The sequence below is a fragment of the Callospermophilus lateralis genome, chromosome 11 (genome assembly GCF_048772815.1).
Source record: "Callospermophilus lateralis isolate mCalLat2 chromosome 11, mCalLat2.hap1, whole genome shotgun sequence".
NCBI classification, from domain to species: Eukaryota; Metazoa; Chordata; class Mammalia; order Rodentia; family Sciuridae; genus Callospermophilus; species Callospermophilus lateralis.
In genome coordinates, this window is record NC_135315.1 from 89,975,617 (window position 1) to 89,993,078 (window position 17,462).

The 17,462-nt window shown below is 50.2% G+C and overlaps 1 protein-coding gene across 7 annotated transcripts; it reads left to right on the plus strand.

The window, feature by feature from the left end:
• Positions 1–4,980: 4,980 nt before the first annotated feature.
• On the plus strand, positions 4,981–15,916 carry LOC143410975 (phosphatidylinositol 4,5-bisphosphate 3-kinase catalytic subunit delta isoform-like). Of its 7 annotated transcripts, none has more exons than XM_077110611.1 (22): positions 4,981–5,124; positions 6,675–6,903; positions 7,001–7,233; positions 7,637–7,816; positions 7,970–8,119; positions 8,500–8,589; positions 9,655–9,876; positions 10,506–10,602; positions 10,691–10,821; positions 11,174–11,224; positions 11,297–11,469; positions 11,547–11,672; positions 11,866–12,009; positions 12,155–12,254; positions 12,372–12,550; positions 12,688–12,800; positions 12,963–13,041; positions 13,518–13,685; positions 14,244–14,367; positions 14,539–14,684; positions 15,031–15,163; positions 15,779–15,916. In XM_077110611.1, exons 1-22 carry the CDS (start codon positions 4,981–4,983, stop codon positions 15,914–15,916), a joined length of 3,150 nt encoding a protein of 1,049 aa, XP_076966726.1. The 7 variants fall into 7 exon arrangements, with proteins under 7 accessions (XP_076966726.1, XP_076966728.1, XP_076966727.1 ...); XM_077110613.1 differs by having other exon boundaries at positions 11,297–11,464; positions 11,551–11,672; XM_077110612.1 differs by having other exon boundaries at positions 11,300–11,469.
• Positions 15,917–17,462: the final 1,546 nt, after the last annotated feature.

Sequence of the window (17,462 nt, forward strand, 5' to 3'; positions counted from 1 at the left end):
AGTGACACATATAAAATAAAAAATCCAGTAATGCATGAATGCAAGTTATGAGATGAAACTATTAAAGATAGCCATGAGTTCTTGAATTCATAAATCAGGCAATTGTTCCTGGACAGGCCTACAGAATGTGGCTTACTTTGAAAAATGCCAGGAGGGCTGGCAGCAAGCTCAGCTATGTAGCCAGCAAGAAAGTTTTCTGGGGACTAGGGAGGGGTTTTGGCACACTTTTAGACTCTGCAGGAGCTTGGTACCTGAAACGTTCTTCTATGATTTGTCCCTAGAGGCCTCTCTCCAGCCACACATTGCCACTACCTTTCCTTGTTCTCATTATGAAACTGTTTCCAGACACTTTGGGCAAAGTTTGGAATTCTGAGCTAACCAGATGCTCTAGATGGGGTCTTCCATCAGTGACACTGGTCAGGTGGACTGCCTGTTTGCCTCTAGATAGCAGTACAGAGGACACAGGTTGGCTCACAGAGGCAGGGCACCTTCCAAGCAAAGGACTTTCTAGACACTAGAAACTTCCAAAAAGGAAACGTGGCTGCACTCATGGAAAGATATGGCAAGTGGCAGAAAACCCAACTGAAACTTCTCTGGAGAGAAGAGAGAGTGAGACAGGAAAGGAAGAAGGGACAAGCTGCAGACATGGCGAGGTCCAGGGACTCAGTGACATCCACGTGCCCATGCTTGTGTTCTCCATTTCCATTTGGAGTTCTGCTTTCCTATGTGGGTCTCTTCTCGGTTTCTGCCCCTAAGGGCAATGGACAGTTTCTAGAAGCTTCATGTCAATAGTATATCTTTTCTGCTACTCCAGAAGGAAGTCTGGAAATTGAAACCTAGTTAATTGACTTGATATTCACATGCCCTTCCTGGGATTATTTGAGCCAGGGAGGTAACATCCAGGGATGGGTTGGGCCTGAGTTCCATTCCAGTGTCCCATCTGACCCACAGTTGAGGGGAAACTCTGACTTCTGTTTGGCTGGGCCTGTGTCTCATGCCATCTTAGTGGCTAGGAGTGAAGTCAGCCCATCTGAACCATGTGGACCAAGGGTGTGAGGCACTTGTGAAAAGTCTCCAGTTCCCAGATAGAAAACTAAAATGCTTTCAACACCCAAAAGCCCCTCAGGCCCTCAGGCTGGGGTAACTCTGCTGCCAACATAGATGAGTGGTTCTCCCTTGTCATTCTCCATGTGGTTGAAATCATGAGCACCTGGTTTTGGTTCCAGGATCCTTTTGTTCAACCTTCTGTCTGTGAGATTCATTTACATTGTGGCATTGTGTGTGCCTTTGCAGATTATTCATCCTCCCTGTGATATAACATTATACTTGAAAAGAATAACCACAGTTTATTTCCCCACCCTACTGCTGATGTGAGTTTGTCAGGGCTATCCCAAGCAGTGATGTCACAGTCACTCTCACGTGTCTCTGGGCCCATCTGTTGAGGAGTGGATGTGTTGGTGCAGGGCACAGGTGTGTTCTCCTTTCATAGATTCTGCCAGAGGGTTTTCCAAGGTGGTTATATCAGTTTGCATTCTTGGACAGTTCTGAAGTCCCTGAATGTGCTGACATCTGTGAGAGAGAGAGAGAGTGATGGGTCTGGGCTTTGTCCAGAGCAGAGGATTGAGGCTTTTTGGCTGATGAACTCTGAGTCCTGGGAACAGAGAGAGGGGAGGAGATCTGGCTTTCTCCTGTCCTGTCTCCTGTTCACTCTCTATCCTGCACAAGTCTTCATGGGCCTTCCACTTTTCCACTTTCTGTGGAATTATTTCCCTGCCACCTAGCTGGGGAAGTATGGTTGAAGACTTCACTTCCAGTGTGCTTAGGGCAGGGGAGCAGGAGTGTATTTTCTCAGAACCCAGGCCTTTTGTTCAGAGCTCCTGGCAGGTCTTCCCTTGTGTGCTCATCTTGGCCTCACCAGATTAGGTGACCCAGTGTGCCCCACTGACTTCCCCACTTGGCCAAAGAACATATGGCATCATAGACAGATTCCCAAGGATTCCTGATAGTCCCCCAGGTTTTAAATAAAAAAGGAATGCTTTGGCTTGGCCATTCTAAGAAAGAGGAACCTCAAATAGGATGTGGTTTCACAATCCAAGGAATCGTCTGCCAGCAGCAGTGCCCTAGGGGGACAAGGCAATGTGTGAATCACACTGCTCCAAGCCACTTTCACATCCCACCAGGGATGCCTGGCTCCAGCTGGCACTGCCACCAGAGAATATCACTCTTAAATTAAACATGTCTGTCGCTGGGCACAACTACACATGCTTATCATCCCCACTACTCAGGAGGCTGAGGCAGGAGGATCGCAAGATTACATTCAACCTGGGAAACATAGTGAAGCACACTCTCAAAACAAACGAAAACTAAGTGTCCTTTTGACTACTTTCAAAAGTCATTTAAATACAGGAGCTGTGATGTTACAGTAGGTAGGGAAGTTGCATGGGATTGCTTTCCTTTTTTTTGTAGTGCTGGGGATGGACCCCAGGGTCTTGTGCATGCTAATTATCTCTAATACTGAGTGACCTCCTCCAAAAACATTGATATATTTTATTGCATTAATAATAAAAACTTTTATTCACCAAAAAGAGATCATATACCAAGAGAAAAGATGACTCAGAGTAGGAAGAAAACATTTCCACTTCATTTAATCCACAAAGGAATAGAATGTAGAATATATATATATATATATATATATATATATATATATATATATATATATATATTCTATAAAGTAACAAGAATAAGATAAATAACCCCACAGGACACATGCCAAGGTTATAAGTAGGATTTCTGCAAAAGCTAAACATTTTGTGAATAATCATCAAAAAGCAATTTAAGCAAAGTAAGCCAATTTCATACCCATCAGATTGGCAAAAATGAGTAAGTTTGACAATAGCAAATGCTGAGGGTAATTTGGAGATCAAGCATGAGCTCACCGATGGGCAGCACCACGTTGAGGAAAACATGGGGGTACTTGATCAAGTGAATGATGGATTTATACCTATCATAGATTTCACTACATGGAACTCTTGGTCACTTGAAATGTAGATAGTGCACAATTGAGGAATGAACTTCAAAACATTCTGTTTGTTTGGGAGGCAGCTCAGTAGTAGAGCAATTGTTTCACATGCACAAGGCCCTGGGTGCCATCCTCAGAATTGCACCTCATCCCATGCCCAAAATAACCCACAGTTTATTTAATTTACATTAATTGAAATTTAGAAATTGATACCTGGTCTTTATCAGAAAAGCTTTATTTGTTTGGGACAACTTGGGTTGGTGAATATTTTTAATCTACAAATAGTGTGAAAATTGAGTAGACAAAATAGTTATTGTGGTATTTGTTTGGGTTGGGCTGAGGATAGAACCCAGGGCCTTGAACATGTTAGGTAAGTGCTCTGACACTGAGTTAAACCACCATCCAAAGCCAGTTATTTCTGATTAAAATCTGAAAGGGAAATGCCAGAAAACAAAAAGAAAAAGAAAATCTGGCAAAGAAATAAGCATAAACTATACAAAAGATTTCAAAGGCTCAATACTAAAAATAGTTGGAATATCTCTAGTATTTTTTTCCTGTGTTGATTTCATGTCAACATGATGATAATTTGGATACATTGGATTAAATAAAATACATTCTGAACCTTAATTTTACCAGTCTTTTCCCCTTTAATGTGTATATTTTTCCTTGACACCAAACATGAGGTTCACATACTGCTCTTGGACCAGCCTCCTCTCTGCTCCCAGGTGCAGGCTAGGAACCCAGTATAGGAATATACATTGTAGCATTTTTTGTAACAACTAAGGAAAATAGAAACAAACCTTCCCAGTTTATCACCATGATCAGGGAAAATACAAGGTGCTTTCTTTATACAGTGAAACACCTTGCAGGAGTTAAAATTAATGTACTATTGCTACATGTATTCATCCACGTGGATGGATCTAAGGAACATAAATTGAGTAGCCAAAGCAGGTTGCAGAAGATTCACTAGTTTAGGAAGGTTTAAGGCATTCAAAAATATTAGGACTTCTTTGTGGATACAAATTAGTAGTAAAAACACTGATGGAGGATATAGGTAAACAGATTCCAGATGGTGATGACCTGGAGGGGGAAGCTGGGGGTGAGGGAAGTGAGGGTCTGACCTGGTTGTGGAGTGTATGGAAGACAAAATTTCTCTGTAATGTTTTGTTATGTATGTGGTGGGGGCAGGTTTGGGGCTCAGTTCAATCAATATATCTCAACAGATCTTACACACACACACACACACACACACACACACAAATACACAAATACACACATGGGCACACACTCTGGGGTGCACACCTGTTACTCCAATTGCTTGGGAAGCTGAGACGGGGATTTCAAGTTCAAAGAGAGATTCAGAAACATATCAAGGCCCTAAATACCTCATGGAGACCTTGTGTCTAAATAAAATACAAACATAGGCTGGGGATGGGCTCAGTAGTTACATTCTCCTGGGTTCTATCCCTGTGGAGGAAAAAAAATCAATAAAAAGGATGGGGGATGTAGTTCATGTTAGAGTATCCCTGGCTTAAATTCCCAGTGAAAAAATAAAAATACAAATTTTGTCCAGTCATAGCCTTTGGCCTTTCTCAAATCCTGAGTTGTACACCCAGCCACACTGCCATCTGTCCTTGCCAGCTGGTGGCCATGATAGCGTCTCCCTGATGCATAATTTCCAGAGGAAAATTATTTGGTCAATGGCTCTGGGCCTGCTGTGAGGGAGGCAGATGTGTCCACCAGGGTGAGAGACAGCCGAGTGCAGACAGTTATCTGGGGCAGTAGGGGCAGCAACTACCTGGGAAGTGGGGGCCCTGTGGGAGAAGAACACCATGTGCTCACTTGTGAGCCCTCAGCCCTGAGCCTCACACTGCCCAAGGCCCCCATACACTATTCTCAAAGGACTCTCTACCTTTGCTTCCTTTACATGTCACGTGGCCACAGAGAAATAATAAAGCAGAATGCCCCCAGGGATTGACTACCCCATGGAATTCTGGACCGAGGAGGAGAAGAATCAGAGTGTGATGGTTGACTTCCTTCTGCCCACAGGGATCTACCTGAGCTTCCCTGTGTCCTGCAATGCCAACCTCAGCACCATCAAGCAGGTACTGCCTGGTCTCCTGTCAGCCCTGGGAGCTCAGAAAGACAGAGGCATTGTTCCTCACACTTGAGAACCTCAGATGTAAATTTTGAAAGATATACAATGTCAAGAACTTGTATAATATGTGTGGTTAAACTCCACTTACTATCCGAATTCAGCTTACCCCATGGCAATGTGTTCCCCTCCCTAGTTACCAGAGGGCCAGCTACTAGCCTCAGTTGCCCTAAAGTCTCCAGTGCTGGAATGGAACTTTGAAAATTTAACTCATATTATGCTGTCTGTCACTTTAGTGACCACAGTCTGCTCCCAGCCACATAAGGGCCTTGCAGGAATTTGTCTTTAAAACTGTTGCCAACATAGTGCCCATCATCCTTGGAAAGGGTCCTCAGGTTCATTGAATAAATTTCAGGATGACTTACTGAGTCAAAGCAATGAACATCTGCTTTGGTAGATGCTGTCCTGTGGCTTTCAATGGGGTTGTGCCACTTACAAACTCAGGTTTAATGGGTCATGCCTTGGACTGCCTGGGGGCAAGAATTTATTTCACAATTTTAAAAAGCTATTATTGAGAACAGGAAAAAAATGATAGAAGCAATGGACCACACTTGAGGGATTTTTTTTAATGTCCTGGAAGATTTCTCTCTGCCTTCCTTCCATCCTTCCTTAAATATTTCTACTTCAAAAGTAGCTGTTTGTGTCCCCAAATGTTCCAGTGGCTGAGTCAGGAGGATTGCAAGTTCAAAGCCAGCCTGAACAATGCAGTGAGATTTGAAGAAATTAAGTGAGACCCTGTCACTAAATACAAAAAAGGGCTGAGAGTATAGCTCTGTAGTTGAGTGTCCCTGAGTTCAATAATAATAATGGCCCATAAAATTTTGGAAAACAAGAATGAGAAGGAAGAGACCTGCCTGTGATCCTGCCATAGAAGACAGTCACAGGCACTACCTTAGCCATTTCCTGTTTTCTAACCACATTCTAACTAAATTCTGATTATGAACTTTCATGACTTGTTTTTCTGAGTGACCACAGTAACATCTTGTTCATATTCTAGTTCCTGTAAACATCATTATATGGTTCACTTGATGTGCTTACAGAACTTCAAACAATGTGACTAAAGTTTAAACACTACAGTAGCAGACTTGTCCCTGGGGTCCCATCTCTCACTTCATTGTCGTTTTGGTTTCTTCATTTTTTTTACTGATATGAAGCTTTGTGGGCTACGTGTTATGTGTCACAGTGGTTCAGCTCTGCCACAGCTCAAGGCCACCATCGCCTTGGTGGGGTGAAAGCAGCCCTAGATAATGTGTCTATGGTGGGCGTGGCTGCTCAATCCCCAATCTCCTCACATCAAGTCCTTCACAGAGCACAGGGTCAGGAAGCTTGCTGACTAGCTGGTTGGTCCCAAAGGCCAAAGGGGTCCTAGGAAGCAATGCTTGGGGTCTCCCTTTGCCCTCTATGTGGCTCAGGCAGAGTGAAATCCCCAGACTAGAGGCCTCTGTCTACCTCCCAGCAGTTGTCATGGCCAGCAAGGCTGACCATAACCATTCCTCCCAGATGCTGTGGCACCAAGCCCAGAATGAGCCCCTCTTCCACATGCTCAGTGACCCCGAGGCCTATGTGTTCACCTGTGTCAACCAGACAGCAGAGCAGCAGGAGCTAGAGGATGAGCAGCAGCGGCTGTGTGATGTCCGGCCCTTCCTGCCCATGCTGCGCCTGGTGACCCGCGAGGGTGACCGAATGGAGAAGCTCATCAACTCACAGATCAGCCTCCTCATCGGCAAAGGTAGGGCTCGTATATCAGCCCCCGCCTCGGCAAGGTAGGGCACACCTGGGTGGCTGATCCCACAGGCACCTGCACTGAGCCTGCTCCTGCCCTACAGGCCTCCACGAGTTCGACTGCCTGCAAGACCCAGAAGTGAATGACTTCCGCACTAAGATGTGCCAGTTCAGCGAGGAGGCGGCTGCCCACCGGCAGCAGCTGGGCTGGGAGGCCTGGCTGCAATACAGTTTTCCCCTGCAGCTGGAGCCCTCCACCAGGAGCTGGAGGGACAGCAACACCTCTCAAATCTCCAACCCAGACCTGCTGGTCAATGTCAAATTTGAGGGCAACAGGGTGAGCCCATAGCCCATGTCCTAGGGAGGCTGCCCCAGCTGCAGCACATGGGCTGCTGTGCCCATGGCAACCTTCCACTGATAAAACACTCCAATGCCCCAGGCCCCCAAATTTCCCTTCTCTCACTGGCATCAAATGGCAATTGCCAGGTATGCAGGCATGCAAGGGGTGTCGTCAAGCATCCCACCAGGTAAGCTCACCAAGGCTGAATTGGTCCCTTAGTTCACTGGACAAGTATTTCCTGGGTGTCTGCTGTTACTTTCTCCAGTGAATGACCCAGGCCCTGCCCTTGTGGGGCTCACACTTGGGGATACCCAATAAAGGCAGGCAAATGGCCTTTCCCCTTTTCCCCAGAAGCCCATGGTCCTGAGAGCAGCATGCCAACCTTCCCTCCTCCCCACAGGAGAGCTTCACCATCCAGGTGTCTACCAAGGATGTGCCCCTAGCACTGATGGCCTGTGCCCTCCAAAAGAAGGCCAAGGTGTACCAGCACCTCACAATGGAGCAGCCTGAGGACTATGTGCTGCAGGTGAATGGGCGGCATGAGTACCTCTATGGCAGCTACCTGCTCTGTCAGTTTAAGGTGAGGCCTGCAAGGAGCCCTCTGCACTCTGGGATCCCTACCACTCTAGAAGGGGCCAGCATAGGAGTGGGAGAGCCGGACTGTGGGTCTCTCTTGGTTCCAGGGAATGGATATGCCACCCATTGACAGTTCAACCTTACACTCTCATCTCAGTACATATGCAGCTGCCTGCACAGTGGAATGACCCCCCACCTGACCATGGTGCACTCCTCCTCCATCCTTGCCATGCGGGATGAACAGAACAAACTCGCCCCTCAGGTCCAGAAACCACACACCAAACGGCCCCCCACTCCCATGAAGAAGGTGAGGTGGTGTCCTTCCCTTTCTTACCCTCTTTCTCTTCCTCTCTCCTTTTGGCCAATCCTAGTGCCTCTTGGGCAGCACCAGGGCTAGGCGTTGATCCAGGGGACTTTGGATGGTGCAGTCCTTTTGGAGAGTCAGGGCCTTGAGCTGACACCCAGGGTGGTCCTGTTTGAGCTACTGGGATCCCAGATTGCCTACTTCTCTGCAGGTCTCAGGGGGGCTGGGGACCCGGGGCCCCTGTTTGTCAGATTGGTAAAAGATGGTGTTGGTGACAAGTTTCTGAACCTTGCCACAAAGTTGTGACCCTCTCCCCCTCTACCCAGCCTTTCAGTATCCAGGGGAATAAGCTGGGATTTAAGCCCCGCTCCTCTCCTCTCTAGCCCTCCTCTGTGTCCCTTTGGTCGCTGGGGCAGCCTTTCTGCATTGAGCTGATCCAGGGCAGCAAAATCAATGCTGATGAGCAGATGAAGGTAGGAGCTTGGGTACCAGGTGAGGGCACAGGTGGTTTTCTTTTTTTTGCACAAACAGCGTGTGCTGTGGCCTGGAGGGGCAACAGAGAAAGAAGAGTGGGAGGGTGTCACACAAAAGTCACCTGGACACATTACTCATTATGTCTACCTGGATTGGCTGTGAATCACATCCAAACAATAAGAGGGGAGGGGAGAAGGCCAGCAGGCCAGGGAGGCTGATTAATGGAAACCTGGGCCAAGCAACTTGTGAGTATTTGACTTTGGTGGAGCTTATGGAATCAGGCACAGCCCATTGAAGTAAGAGGCCCAGTCAGAGATGTGTAAGGCACCATAGAAGCTGGCTGCATCTGGGCTGAGGTGCTTCCAGGAGTTACCCACCCAGCGGTGCCCACAGTCTGAGGGACACTGCACATGGAACCTGAGCCCCCATGGGCTTGGGGAACAGTGCCCTGTTGTCTCTTCTAAAAGCACTTTAATTGCTCCTCTGCACTCAGAACCACCTGCAGAGGTGGATTTATTGTCCCACTTCTGGGAGGTGATGCCTGTCTGGGTCCACAAAGCATAGCATGTCTTGTCTGGGTCTCTCTTTTGGCATTACTTTACAATCTGTGAAGGGGGGGTGTGTCTGCAGGAGTCAGGGAGGATTGGGTGGGAGCAGCTCTGTGGATGGGCTGGCAGGTTGAAACTGGAACAGGTGCACTGGAGACTGGTAAGGCAGTCTTATGAGCCACATGGGGCTCAGAAGACGCTAGGCATGAAGGTAGCCAGAGCTGTTAGAGGCAGAAGGGACCCTGGAACTTCTGAACCCTGATGAGGAAACTGAGGTTCTGAGTTGACCCACAGAGTCAAGTGTACTGAGACTGGCTTGCCCCAGCACAGCCTGGGGTACCAATGCCCCAAGACACCTGTACCACTGAGCTGCCAGCCTACACTCTGCTGGACCACTCTCAATGCAAGAAGTAGATTTGGACCCCTGTGTAAATGGGGACCTTTAAGGAGAGGATTGAAAATTTAGATGGGGTGGGGCCTTCACTCCCTCACCCATGCCCTGTACCCTTTTCCCAGCTGGTGGTGCAGGCTGGGCTCTTCCATGGCAATGAGATGCTGTGCAAGACGATGTCCAGCTTGGAGGTGAGCGTGTGCTCAGAGCCCATGTGGAAGCAGCATCTGGAGTTTGACATCAACATCTGTGACCTGCCACGCATGGCCCGGCTCTGCTTTGCACTCTATGCAGTGATGGAGAAGGCCAAGAAGGCACACTCCAGCAAGAAAAAGTCCAAGAAGGTGGTGGGTTGGGCTGACTGGGAGAGGTCCAGGCCTCAGACACCCATTGCTGGGACCTCTTGCTATCCTGCTCCCACAGGCAGGCACCCTGATGACAGGGGTCCTGGGAGAGCCTGGGGACCCCAGTTCCCTGCCTGCCATAGTCTGGCTCCTTAGTCTGGCTTCCTGTGCTGCCTGAGTGATAGCTCATGATTTGCCTGACTTGAAATATCTAGCCCAGACCTCTGGTCCTTAGGGGTCCTGGAGGCAGCTCCCTTGGTGGAAGGACAGTGTTCTCAGGGGGACAGAAATGATGAGTTAGTGGCTGCCTGGGGAGAGTGTAGCTGGGCCCCAGATCACTAGACCCAGGTTGTGACTTGCTCCTTGACCTGGGCCAGCTATGGGTCTGGTGGGCTTACTCAAGTGTCTCTGGATGCTGGGTGTGAAGATGCAAGCAGCCAGGAAGGGATCTTGCTGACTTAATTACTGAAACTCTGACAGGAAAGAGGTAGCGGGTCCTTCCCCTCCTCCTGGGTCTAACTTGGTGACCTTCCCTGCGGTCTGGATCTTCTCTCCTGGTTGGCCTGGAGACTGGTTCCATTCTGCATATGAACAAGAAGAGGCTCACTCTGATCTGTAGTATCCTTCTCCAGGACTGCCCAATCGCCTGGGCCAACCTCATGCTGTTTGACTACAAGGACCAGCTCAAGACTGGGGAGCTCTGCCTCTACATGTGGCCCTCTGTCCCAGGTGGACCCAGGCCCAGCAGGGAGAGACTCTTGGAGGGTGAGGGATCCAGAACTGGTTCCCCTACAACTACATCTGTCCCTGCCTTCAGATGAGAAAGGAGACCTGCTGAACCCCATGGGTACCGTGCATAGCAATCCCAACACAGAGAGTGCTGTCACCCTGGTCATCTGCCTGCCCGAGGTGGCCCCTCACCCTGTGTACTACCCTGCCCTGGAGAAGGTCAGTGAGGCCCTTCCTGGAAGCTGAGTGCTAACCAAGGAACTTTCCTGGAGCTCCTCAGAGGGGGTTCCCTGGTCACCCCAGGCTTTGCCCATTTCTGGGGGCTGGGTCATCATGCTGATTTGAGGCCTTCCAGTAGCTATGTGGCCCATCAGGGGATGTTGGTGATGTCTGATGACATTTTGTTGTCATAGCCAATGGGAGAGGTGCTAGTGGCCTGTGGCAGGCTGAGCCTGGAGATGCTACTGAAAGCTCTGCAGTGTGCAGTAGGGCTAGGTTCAGACCCCCTGCCTGGAGCCCTGCCAGTGCTGGCCCAGGCCTGGGGAGCTCACAGCAGGGATACTTGTTGCAGATCCTGGAGCTGGGACGTCATGGGGAGTGTGGGCCTACCACCAAGGAGGAGGTGAGCTGGGGTGCTGGTGGGGCATGGAGCCAGGTGCTGGGCTGGAGGCCTCACTCTACCTGCACCCCTTAGCAGCTACAGCTGCAGGGAATCCTGGAGCAGCGGGGGTCGGGAGAGCTGTATGAGCATAAGAAGGACCTGGTGTGGAAGATGCGGCGTGAAGTGCAGGAGCACTTCCCAGAGGCTCTGGCCCACCTGCTGCTCGTGACCAAGTGGAACAAGCACGAGGATGTGGCCCAGGTGGGTGGAGAGGGGCACCAGGGGCACAGCTGGAGTAGAGAGATAGCAGTGGGCCGCCCACCACCTGACTGCAAAGCGTCCTCCAGATGCTCTACCTGCTGTGCTCCTGGCCTGAGCTTCCTGTCCTGAATGCCCTGGAGCTGCTGGACTTCAGCTTCCCTGACTGCCACGTGGGCTCCTTTGCCATCAGGTCCCTGCGGAAACTGACGTGAGTCCCAGCTGGGTACTGAGGCCCACGGGCTGCCAGCTCCTCTAAGACAGCTTGCCCTGGCAACCTGGAAGTGGGTGCTGGGTGGAGATGAGCCTAGGCTGGCCTCACCCTCTTTCCAGTCACCTGCCAGCTGGAGACCTCTTTCCTGAGTTTCAGAACCCCAGACTCAACCAGTCTTCCTTCCCTACAGGGATGATGAGCTTTTCCAGTGCTTGCTGCAGCTGGTGCAGGTCCTCAAGTACAAGTCCTACCTGGACTGCGAACTGACACAATTCTTGTTGGACCGGGCTCTGGCCAACCGAAAGATTGGCCACTTCCTCTTCTGGCATCTTCGGTAGCTGGATGCACGCTGATTCCTTGGGAACCTAGAAAGGCCATGGAGGATGAGGCTCTCCTGGCCTGCTGACCTCATATTTACTGGGCTGGGGAGGGGCTATGTTCCACTCCTGGCCATTCTCAGCCCCGTCTTCTCCCTCTAGCTCTGAGATGCATGTGCCATCCGTGGCCTTGCGTTTTGGCCTCATCATGGAGGCCTACTTCAGGGGCAGCATCCACCATATGAAGGTGCTTATGAAACAGGTGAGGCTCAGAGTGCCTGTGCCTGAGGCGGGCTCCCCTTCCAGGCCCCTTCACAGTCATACTCCTGGTTCTGGCTCAGGCTCTTATGCACTGCTGCTACTCCATTCTGCCCACCAGGCAGAAGCACTGAGCAAGCTGAAGGCCCTGAGCGACTTTGTGAAAGTGAGCTCCCAGAAGACCACCAAGCCCCAAACTAAGGAGCTAATGCACTTGTACATGCGCCAGGATACTTACATAGAGGCCCTTTCACACTTGCAGTCCCCATTGGACCCCAGCACAATGCTTGCAGAAATCTGGTGAGTCCCAGGCCTAGCCCCACGTGGAGCCAGGCCCTAAGCCCCCTCCTCCACCCTAAAACCCCTCCCCCACCCTAAACCCCCTCTCCCACCCTAAGCCCACAATGGCCGAGGCCAACACTGCCCTCTGCCTGCAGTGTGGAAAGGTGCACCTTCATGGACTCCAAGATGAAACCCCTGTGGATCATATACAGCAGTGAGGAGGCAGGCAGTGCTGACAGCATTGGCATCATCTTTAAGAATGGGGATGGTGAGCCAGGCTGGGCAGGGCACATGCTGAGGCCTTGGCCTTCTTACCTAGGCCCATACTGCTCTGTGGTAAGGCCCCAGGGGGGTTCCCTGAGAAGACAGAGCTCAGATACTCTGAGCCTTGCATGGGTGTATAACCCACTAGAAACTCCTGCCCTTCCAGACCTCCGCCAGGACATGCTGACTCTGCAGATGATCCAGCTCATGGATGCCCTGTGGAAGCAGGAGGGCTTGGACCTAAGGTGGGGCCTCTGTCCATCACCTGTGTGTTTGGATCTCTATCTGGCCTCAGAGCCGGTGCCTCTGGAGGAGTTCCTGGTCTAAACTGACACCTCCATGTTGACTGTGAGAGGGGCTGTTCTCACAAAAGGGTTAGGGCAGCTGGAGGGGTTTGGGTAAGGCCATGCCTAGGGCTTGCTCCTATTTCCTGGTTTCCTACCCCTTGGGGAGCAGTACCACCTTCTTCCAAGCTCGCAGACTCATTCTCTTCAGAGCAAACATGAGGCCAGCCAAGGTGTGCTCTGCATCTTGGGTGCCAGTTGTGTGTCTCTGAGGCACCTTCCCCAGGGCCCCATATCCCTTCTGGAATCCTCAGGAACTTGAGCAGTGTCCCCTGTGATTTTGTTGGGCGCCTCAATTTCCTGGGGGATCCCGGTCCAGTATCCCCAGAGAATGTCCTTAACCCTAGTGTCTCCCTGTGCCTCCTCTTATGTACTAGGATGACCCCCTATGGCTGCCTTCCCACTGGTGACTGCATGGGCCTCATTGAGGTGGTGCAGCACTCGGACACCATTGCCAACATTCAGCTGAACCAGAGCAACCTGGCTGCCATGGCTGCCTTCAACAAGGATGCCCTGCTCAACTGGCTCAAGTCCAAGAACCCTGGGTAGGCTTTCTTATTCCTGGGAGAGGCTTGATAGAGTGGAAGGTGAGGGAAGGCCTGTGACAGTTTCCATGGCTGCTTGGCTCAGCTGAGCATTGTCCCACATCTGATTTGGGGCAGGACAGAGATGTCACTGTTCCTGTGTGTCCATTTTTCATGGCTGTGTTATGCTACTTAACTCTTTGGGCATTAAAACCACCACCATATTTAGTCACAAATGTGTAGCTTGAGTGGGTTCTGCTGAGTGTTTCTGCTGTGGTTTGAAATAGCTGGTGCTATGGCTAGCATCTGTGATATTGCCTGAGCCCAGAGTATCTACCAAGGGCCCAGTTACATACCTAGGGTCTTGGCTGTAAGTTGTGCCTCTTTATGCAGCCTCTCTTCATCTAACACATAGACCTTGGCTTCTCTGCATGGTATTGTGTAGAAGAAGGGGGCAATTTCAAGCTGGGCATGGTGACTTATGCTCCAGAATAATGCCCTCCTTCTTGATTAATAAAAGGCTAAATTCAAGAGGAGGGAAAATATAAGGAGCCCTGGTTTTCAATCTTCCCCACCCAGAGAAGCCCTGGATCGAGCCATTGAGGAGTTCACCCTCTCCTGTGCTGGCTACTGTGTTGCCACATATGTGCTGGGCATCGGTGACCGGCACAGTGACAACATCATGATCCGTGAGAATGGGCAGGTAAGGGGCACTGTGTTCAGCTGCCCAGTGAGCTTGCCCTACATGCCTGGCCCAGTGGTCTCTCTGCCCTGCCCACAGCTCCCAGAAGAGTGCCCCAAGTCCTGCTGACTTCCTATAACCAGAAACTCTCTTTGTGAAGCCTATTCAATAGCTGCCCTTCCCTCCCCTCAGCTATTTCATATTGACTTTGGCCACTTTCTGGGGAATTTCAAGACCAAGTTTGGAATCAATCGTGAGCGAGTCCCATTCATCCTCACCCATGACTTTGTCCACGTGATTCAGCAGGGAAAGTCTAGTAATAATGAGAAGTTTGAAAGGTGAGGGTGCCCAGGGCCCCAGGGAGGGGACAGTGTCCAGACAGGGGCAGGGATGGGGACATAGCCCTCAGCCTAACTCCTGCCTCCACCCTGGGGGTGCTGCCTTATCTGCAGGTTCACCCCAACCCCAGAGTACACTGTTGGGCAGTGCAAACAGGAGGTCCATGGAAGATGTAGGAGGCAGGCCCAGGCAGGGGCATTGGTTAGAGGATCTGGGTACACCCATAATACGACCAGGGGCAGACACTCAGGGGCAGGTGCTGGTTGGATGCAGAACCCCTGCTGGTTTGGGGCTGGGGGTGGCTGGGAGGACCCAGGGCTTTATCTATTTCCTCCTCCTCTGCAGGTTTCGAGGGTACTGTGAACAGGCCTACAGCATTCTGCGGCATCATGGGCTCCTCTTCCTCCAACTCTTTGCTCTGATGCGGGCAGCAGGCTTGCCTGAGCTCAGCTCCTCCAAAGACATCCAGTATCTGAAGGTATGCCAGCACAGGGCCACACCAGACTGGAGCCCAGGGTCTACCACATACTTCCCAAGGCCTGCCTGAACCTCTACAGCTGCGGAGGAGTCTGCCTCCCCTATATATAGTATAAAAAATGAGCTTGGCAGAGCTCATCCTGGTCAGAGTGCATCTTGTCTGAACAGCTCAGGGACCTAGGAGATTCACCTCACAGATGGGAACCCTCATGCCATCCCAGGCCTAGCAGTGCAGTATGGTGGGAAGTGGCCAGAGTGGTGTGCTCCCTGGGCCTAGTACCGCCCCGTTGCAGGTGAACTGTGATCTTTTTTGGTCATCCCATGTGTCCTCAGTGTCTTTCATGCATGAGATAAAGTCCCTTGTAGGTTTGCAAGACACTTTCCATTCTTGTCTTTTCAGTTGGTGAGAGGCAGAGTGGGAGGGGGTGTATTCCCTAACACTTCTCCTGCCCTTCACTTAGCTAAGGTGAGGCTGCCTGACCATCTGCTTGCAGTTCTTTTAGGAAGGAATTTGAACAACCCGAGGGGGCAGTAGTACAGGGAGGCAGAATGGATTGCAGATGCAGCAGGGTCAGGACCCCTGAATGTTGATGCAGTTTTGATGATTCTGTCCCAGGACACTCTGGCACTGGGTAAGACGGAGGAGGAGGGGCTGAAGCACTTCCGGGTGAAGTTCAATGAAGCCCTGAGGGAGAGCTGGAAGACCAAAGTGAACTGGCTGGCCCACAACCTGACCAAAGACAACCGGCAATAGTGGCCACCTCTGAGCGGCCACAGGCTGGCAAACCTGTTCTGAGGACAGCTACCCTTGGTTGTCCTAGATGGGGCTTACACCTGAACTGCACCTCATGGGAAAGAACAAGACAATTGCCTTTTGTTTACACTAGTTATTTAGACAGACAGGAAATGTTTAAAGATGATGGGGGAATGTGATGGACATTATTATCCAAAGTAGATGTATGAAGACACAAATTGGTGTAAATATACTTTGTATACAACAAGAGATATGAAAAATTGTGCTATATTTGTATAATAAGAATTGTAATATATTCCGCTGTTATATTAAAAAAATAATAAAGAACCAAACAGCCAGGGATGGGGTTGTAAGCTCAGTAGTAGAGTGCTTGCCTTGCACGTGTGAGGTGCTGGTTTTAATCTTCAGCACCACATAAAAATAAATTAAAAATAAAGGTATTTTTCCATCTACAAGTAAAAAATAAAAAAAGAACCAAACACCATAAATGCAAATGCACCTTTGTGCAGAGGAGGGGTGCTGCACTGTGTCCAAGCACTGTGAGTTGGGCACCTTGAGGTTGTAACTTGCTCTTGTCTTAGGATGGGCATTCCAGGTCTTCCAGCTGGTTGATCTTGCCCAGCAAAAACTGACCTCCTCTTGGGGAAGACTTGTTCCCAGGCTCCCCACCTAGCAGTTACTTGGCCTCCTGTCCACTTAGGACATCTCAATCCCCAGATCACCTTCTGCCACCTGTGTGGCCCACCCTGTGTGTTCTCCATTGACCAAGTCCTGGGCAGCTCCCAAAGAAGCCAGGGTACCCTGTAGACACAGGGATGCTTGCTCTTCACTGCTAAAGTGACTCTCAGGTAGAGTGTGCCCTCACCTCTTTCACCTTCAGGTAAGAAAACAATACCACTTTATTTACTGAACCTCTATAGCTGCAGAGGAGCCTGGCTCCCCTATGTATAGTAGAAAAAATGAGCTTGGCAGAGCTCCTCCTGGTCAGGGTGAAAGGTCAGAGGGGTTCAGTGTGGTGATGTGTGAATAGGCTGCCTGCTCTGGCAGGTTTAACGGAGGGATGGGGTTGATGTTCCCCCAGGGCTCACCTTTGAGGAACCATCTGGGAATAATCTTGGGCCATGTGAGGCGGGGTCTTTCTCTCTGAGGGTACTTGCTCTGAGATAGTCCAAGCTTAGCCTCAGTAATCCCAAAGGGCTCGACAAGAGAAACTGTCCCTACTGCAGGTTCCTGTGCCTCTTTAAGCTTTCTGAAGCCGACTGTAGTGAAGCATCCAGGACTTGGGCTTTTAGAAACCCACAGTGGGCTGGGGCCAGAGCACAGTCATACAGCATGTGCTGAGTATGCATGAGGCCCTGGGTTTGATCTCTAGCAGTGTATACAAAAAAAAAATAATAATAATAAAGAAGCCCCTGGCAATCCTGCTGCACAGTATGCTCACTCAGGACCTGCTGGGCTCACTGCTGATCTCTCAGGAGTCTCCCAAGACTCAGCAGAGCCAGCAGACTCTGGCCCTTAGCAGCAGAGGTGCACAGCTTAAAAGGAA

What these genes read in the sequence shown, in the direction of transcription:
- LOC143410975 (XM_077110611.1), top strand. Translation starts at nt 4,981, where the DNA reads ATGCCCCCAGGGATTGACTACCCCATGGAATTCTGGACCGAGGAGGAG. An exon ending in TCAAATTTGAGGGCAACAGG is followed by an intron (nt 7,234 to 7,636) that starts GTGAGCCCATAG and finishes TCCTCCCCACAG; the next exon opens with GAGAGCTTCACCATCCAGGT. An exon ending in ACAATGCTTGCAGAAATCTG is followed by an intron (nt 12,551 to 12,687) that starts GTGAGTCCCAGG and finishes CTCTGCCTGCAG; the next exon opens with TGTGGAAAGGTGCACCTTCA.